The following is a 6,997-nucleotide window of genomic DNA, read 5'->3' on the forward strand; positions in this document are numbered from 1 at the left end:
ACCGGGCCAGCCCAAGGGAATTTTTTGTTCTAATTCAAAGATTTCTTTAGGGAAAAAGGACCACTGGAGTGGGATTCCATGTTCTCTGTGGATTGTGCACTGACAAGAAAGTAGGGGGTGTCAGACCTCATTGTCACAAGGCTTTACGGCAGATCCACATGCCTCCTCCCTGGGGCGTAACCGTGGCTGAGAACAGTGGTACATTTTTTTTTTTTTTTTTTTTGACCGGCAACAGATCACAACCCTTGGCGTTGCGCCCGCACCTCGCTCAGCCAGTGAGTGGCCAGTCTGTACGTGGAATCCGAACCCTCAGCGGGAGCGCCGCCGCACTCCCAAGCGGCGCACTACAGCAGTGCGCCACCCGGCCGGCCCCAACAGTGGTACTTTTTAGGGGTGGTTATAATTGATTTCAAGAAAGCCGTAAGTGATTAGAAGGGCCAGCTTTGGAGCTGGGCTCCCTGCAGTCAAATCTCAGTGTTGGCACTTGGTGGCTTTGGACAGATTGATTAATTTAGCCAATTTTCCCCATCAGAAAAATATGGGTATTCGTAGGACCTACTCTTATGGAATTCTGCTGAGGATTAGATGTTAATAGGATGCTTGGAAGCTGGTAAGCATTCGATAAATGTTAGCTGTTATTCTAACACATCAAACCATTCGAAGTCATGGATAATGCCCCATTCGGATTCACTTCTTGACACTTGTGGGACCATCGCCTGCTGTGCCAGTCCTCCTTAGCTTCCTGGATTGTGGGTTCCTTAAAGGCAGGGACTGGATCCTACGCATTTTTGCACCCAGGAAATGATTTCTCTGTGCGTTGAGTAAATTAATCAAGGCTTTAATAATGACTTATGTTTGAATTAATGCTTGGCAGTAAATGAAGCACTTTTTTTCCCGTTGTCCTCCTTGAGGCAAGGTGGTTGCACACAAGAGGCCTGCAACTTGAAGCCTAAAGCGTGTGCCAAGGTCTGGCGACTGGCAGGTGGCGTCACATCTTGTGGTTCTTACCCTGTGCCATTGCCACCAGTGCACCTTGTCTGGAAGGAAAATGCTGGGTTTTGCAATTCACACACATCTTAGATTCTGTTGTATTTTACACGCTGTGGGTGCCTGCGACTGTGTTCTGCAAGTGGGTGCTTGGTCCCACGGAGGAGGAAGTCATTTCTGCATCCCCTTTAACTGCACTTGGTTTCATGCAGGTCACCACCAATGGCCTCATTGCCATGAGTGAGCCCCCAGCTGAAGAATCCCACCCTGGGCTCTTCCCACCCACCTTTGGTGCAGTGGCACCTTTCCTGGCGGACTTGGACACGACAGATGGCCTCGGGAAGGTTTACTACCGCGAAGACCTGTCCCCCTTCATCACTCAGCTGGCAGCACAGTATGTCCAGAGAGGGTTCCCAGAGGTCTCTTTCCAGCCCAGTAGCGTGGTGGTTGTCACCTGGGAATCTGTGGCCCCCTACCAAGGGCCCAGCAGGAACCCTGCCCAGGAAGGCAAGGTAAGCAGCACTTCCCCGGGTACAAGTGCAGATAGCCTGACATTGGGTTTGCACTCTTTGGGTCTTCTGGTTTGTGTGACTCTGATGGGCATCATGCCTACATTATGGATAAACACAGGAAATCCAAAGCAAAATCTAGAAGGCTGGTCATCGCAGGTTTCAAACTTTCAAAAGCTTATCTACGAGGCTGTATAACTCCAGCTTTTGATGATTAGATATAAAGAAAGCCAGTTCCTGAGAAGACCAGCGCCTGGCAAGAAAGGGGTTGAAAGATGCCATCCCCTGGCTGTCCATATTTCAGGTGGTGGAAGGGTAGTTTCTAATTTAAACAGAGAAGATATTAACAGGAAATGAGAGCTGAAGAACTAAACACAAGGTCCCAGACTCTAGTTGGGGTGACAAGAGCCTTTTGCTGCGTGGTTCAGGACACGAGTGTTATCACAACACAGGGGACAGGAAAAGCTCGAAGGACCAGGCTGCAGAACTTGCACTTGCCCTCGAAGGGAAGAGAGTACGTGAATAGGTCCAGATGCCATCACTAGACCTGAAGTGACTTTTTAGGACAGACCTCAATTTTTCCTTGGAGATCCAATTTCTCTCTACCATTATTTAAATTTTATAGGATTATGGAGTAGGGAGAAACTTGGAAGGTCCAAGAGAACTCCATAGAAATGGGGGAGGTTCCAGGCTGGTAGTTCCCAATGCCAACCACAGTACACCAGTTCTACAAGATAGTCCTGGAGGAAGAGGCCTCTTCCTGGCCAAATTCACTTGGGAAATACTAAAACTCTGTCTGCCTCTTGGTGACTCACTCTGGAAAGTCTTGCAGTAGAGAAACCTGCTTTGTGCTGTTTAACTGAGCAGTCGCAAACCTTTTGGCCATCTCCCTAACCCCACCGCACCCCAAATAGGACACATTATATCCCAACAGAACACACTTTGGGAAAGGTTGTTATGGGCCTGCATGATACATTGGCTCAACTGTTATCTATCCAGGTGACATACTTGAAAATGGCTTGAAACCTTAAATTTTTTTAATGCCTTCCTTTCACTAAATGCCCAATCTCTTGGTACCGAGCCCTTGCCTACCTCTGGGGCCTGATCTGTCACATGCTCTCAGCAGTGCTGTACCAAATGATTCTGCAAGTCCTTGATCATGCCACCCTCCCCCACCCTGCCATGCAGTATCTTGCATGTGCTGTCCTCTCTGCTTGGGTTGTCCTCCCCTGCCTCCTCCCGACAGGTGGCAAACTCCTCCTTCTCTTTCCTTCAGACTTGGCCCTTCTGTGAGGCCTTGACCCCCTGGACCACCTCCTACTCCCCCACCCCTCCTAGCACTTGGCACTTTCTCCTTCAGCTTCTACAGTGCTTGGCACATATCTGTCATGAATCCATCCCCTGGTCTTGCAAAGTTCTGGTCACATGTCAGTCTTCCTGTCTAGACTCAAGTGCAGGGACCTTGCATTTTCCATCTCCACATGCACAGAGCAAGAAATACTCTCTGTGCTGGGTGATTCATAGCTAACCTCACGTAACATTTCTATGAAGTAGGTGGTTTTCTCTCCATTTTACAGATGCAAAAATCAAGGCTTAGAGAACATAAGTATCTTGCTCTTGCATAAGCTCTCCCAGCCAATAATGCCGTGGAGCCAAGAGTTGGACCCAGGTCTCTTTTCTCCCAAAGCTTGTGTTTTTTCCTTCTGTATGATGTTCAAGCCCAATGAATGTTTGTTAAATGATGAATGTGGTTGAAAATGTTTAATGGCTGTGGAAACAAATTCTGCAGCTAAGGATTTCCTACGTTGCATGACATCTAGGCCACCGTCTGGAAGTGCCATCTCTATAGTTTTTGGTTAACCTTGGGGTTGCAGATATGCAGAAGATATTCATTAGCTAATCATAAAATTTCATGTTGGCATAGCCTTAGAGATATTCCATCGGAGCTATCTCAGAATATTTGGTCCTTGCTACAAAAAGTACTACTTTTAGAATAAGGTGAGAATACTGCCATCTGTTTACAGCACTTTTTATGCATAGTTTGGTGAGTAATGCATTTTCAGATCTGTAGATATTTCCTAAGTAACTAAATGTTAATTCATTTTTGCAGAGAAACACATTCCAGGCTGTTTTGGCCTCCTCCGATGTCAGCTCCTACGCCATTTTCCTTTACCCTGAAGATGGCCTGCAATTCCATACAACATTCTCAAAGACAGACAAGAACCAGGTCCCTGCTGTGGTCGCATTCTGTCAGGGCTCCGTGGGATTCCTCTGGAAGAGTGACGGAGTTTATAACATATTCGCTAACGACAGAGAATCAATTGAAAATTTGGCCAAGTATGCTTTCATTGTCTTTTCAGTAGATTCTCCCTTTAAGAATATTACTATTTTAGGGTAAATGTCATGGGTGTTATAGATCATCCCTCCTAAAAATGTTCCTACAGGTTTAAATTTTGTATATCATTTTTATGTTATGAAATACCATTTTCCTGCTGAGCTTAAGGGAATCTACTCTTAGAATGAACGTGTATCCATCCTACTTTTTAGACATCATCCTTATTTTTTTGTTTTTGGTTTTTGTTTGTTTTTGGTTTTTTTGGTGGCTGGTACAGGGATCCGAACCCTTGACCTTGGTGTTATGACACTGCTGTCTGCTGAGCCCACCAGCCAGTCTAGATATCATCCTTATTTAAAACAGTTTCTACCATTTCTTCTATAAGGTTAGAAATAAAGGCATTCAGGGGCCGGCCCAGTGGCGCACTGCTACAGTGCGCCGCTTGGGAAGCGTGGCAGCGCTCCCGCCGAGGGTTCGGATCCCACATACAGACCAGTTCCCACTCACTGGCTGAGCGAGGGGCGGGTGCAGCACCGAGGGTTGAGATCCCGTTGCCGGTCCCGGTCCAGTACGGGTGCGACACTGAGGGTTGCAGTCCGTTGCCAGACACGAAAAAAGACAAAAAAAAAAGAAATAAAGGCATTCAAACCTGTCTCCTGCTATGAAACCAAGGCTAAGAACCTTTTAACCCCCACGTTGACTAGGGTGGAAATTCTTACAGCAGAGACAGTGCTCTCTCTCAGGTTATTTTGTAGAATTGGGCAAAAGAAAGAAAAGCCCAGACTGGTTTTATAAAATTAAAATCTTTCCTCTCTCATTATTCTTTAAAAAGCAAAGAATGAAATGCCGCTTCCCAATTTCTTGCTGTCAAATGTAGCATAAAATTCCTCTGGCCTTGACTTCACGGTGTGCTGGTAAATGCTTAACAACTGGTTTTATGAAGTTAGGGGGAGCCCTAGGTTACAGCATTTGCCTATTTCCATGGAGTAAATACTCCTCCCATAGCCAATTTCAAGTACTAACGTCATGTTACTCAGTGAAGAGTTGAGAAAAGATGCTTCATTATATAAATTTTCACCGTCAAGATCCAGTAGACTTAAACAACTTCAAGAACATGGATACTAGTAAAAGAATTAGGATGTAATGGGCTTTGAGTATTTCTTGCCTTTGAAAAAAATATAATTTATTTAATTGTAAGTTGATATAATTCAATTTTTTTGCAATGGCTTTGATTAATAATTGGCTTGCAAAATTACTAAAAATTTAACAGCAGGCTCTCGTGAGCTNAATAGAGTAGGGATTTCTAATAAGCCATGTCTGAACTGTTTTCATTCATAACACATGACACCAGATGTGTGGGGTTTTTTCCCCACATGAACCAGTTCTCCAGACACCAACTGGGTGTCCTACGATTCAGTCCAGTTCTGGCACTAACTACCTGGAGTTAGTGCAGGTACCACAGGTTAAGGGCTCAGCTTGCCCCCACTTTAGTGCCAGTCACAAGCCCTGCCTTTCCACCTGTACTTCTCACCAGCCCGCTATAAATCAGAGGTTTCCACGACCCCTTCCTCAGGTTCAGTTCTTTGCTAGAACAGCTCACATGACTCAGGAGAGCACTTTACTTACCAGTTTATTATAAAGGATATAACTCAGAACAGCAAAATGGAATAGACGTATAGGGCAAGGTGTGGGGGAGGGCCAGAGCTTCCATGCCCGGGTGTGCCATGTTCCCAGCTCCTGGACATGTTCACCAACCCCGAAGCTCCCCAAACCCCATCATTTAGGGGTTTTTATGGAGATTCCATGATGTAGGCCTGGTTAATTAAATCAATGGACATTGGTGATTAATTTAACCCTCAGCCAATCTCCCCTCCTTGGAGGGAAGGGGTTGGGGTTGAACGTCTAAGCCTCTAATCAGGGTGTGGTCTTTCTGTCCAGCAGCCCCCATTCTGCAGCTACCTGGGGGCCCCCAGCCACCAACCATCACATTAACATACAAAAGACATTCTTATCACACCAGAGATTTCAGGAGCTCTTGTTTTAGGGGCTCTTGTGTGGGGAACCAGAGACAAAAGATCAAATATATATCTTCTATTATATTCACACATTTGTTAAATATGTCAGGGTGGAGAACAATCTTCAACACTGAAATAATAAAGAATAAAAGAATAAAGGCAATCAAATTGTTTTTATGTGGCAGGCAAGTTAAAAGTCTTTTGCGTGGAGCATTAGACTTTTACCAGAACTTCCATTTTTGCAAAGTTGGTAACCTCTTTTCTTTGCAGGNCCTGTTCTTAAAGGAAAAGCTTTCAGCTTTTCCCCATTCAGGATGATGTTGGCAGTGGGTTACAGTATTTTATAGTTGTAAAATGCTTTTGGATTTTGCACCTTATTTGCTTTTCACCACACCTTTTGAGCACAAAAGGGTAAACCTGTCCCAGATCCCACACCAATAGAGTAGGGATTTCTAATAAGCCATGTCTGAACTGTTTTCATTCATAACACATGACACAAGATGTGTGGGTTTTTTTCCCCACATGAACCAGTTCTCCAGACACCAACTGGGTGTCCTACGACTCAATCCAGTTCTGGCACTAACTACCTGGAGTTCGTGCAGGTACCACAGGTTAAGGGCTCAGCCTGCCCCCACTTTAGTGCCAGTCACAAGCCCTGCCTTTCCACCTGTACTTCTCACTAGCCAGCTATAAATCAGGAGTTTCCATGACCCCTTCCTCAGGTTCAGTACTTTGCTAGAACAGCTCACATGACTCAGGAGAGCACTTTACTTACCAGTTTATTACAAAGGATATAACTCAGAACAGCAAAATGGAATAGACATGTAGGGCGAGGTGTGGGGGAGGGCCAGAGCTTCCATGCCCGGGTGTGCCATGTTCCCAGCTCCTGGACATGTTCACCAACCCAGAAGCTCCCCAAACCCCATCATTTAGGGGTTTTTATGGAGATTCCATGATGTAGGCCTGGTTAATTAAATCACTGGACATTGGTGATTAATTTAACCCTCAGCCAATCTCCCCTCCTTGGAGGTAAGGGGTTGGGGTTGAACGTCTAAGCCTCTAATCAGGGCGTGGTCTTTCTGTCCAGCAGCCCCCATTTTGTAGCTACCTGGGGGCCCCCAACCACCGACCATCACATTAACATACAAAAG

The 6,997-nt window shown here is 45.6% G+C and overlaps 1 protein-coding gene across 1 annotated transcript in view; it reads left to right on the forward strand.

Annotated features, from left to right (window-relative positions):
- NID1 (nidogen 1) overlaps nucleotides 1-6,997 on the forward strand; it is a 79,027-nt gene that overhangs the window by 5,671 nt on the left and 66,359 nt on the right. The window contains exons 2-3 of the mRNA XM_008582774.1: nucleotides 1,200-1,499; nucleotides 3,607-3,833. Of these exons, the coding sequence (XP_008580996.1) occupies nucleotides 1,200-1,499; nucleotides 3,607-3,833 (527 nt within the window). The remainder of the gene's footprint in view (nucleotides 1-1,199; nucleotides 1,500-3,606; nucleotides 3,834-6,997) is intronic.

Source organism: Galeopterus variegatus, unplaced genomic scaffold (genome assembly GCF_000696425.1).
Source record: "Galeopterus variegatus unplaced genomic scaffold, G_variegatus-3.0.2 Scaffold2721, whole genome shotgun sequence".
In the NCBI taxonomy this organism is placed as follows: Eukaryota; Metazoa; Chordata; class Mammalia; order Dermoptera; family Cynocephalidae; genus Galeopterus; species Galeopterus variegatus.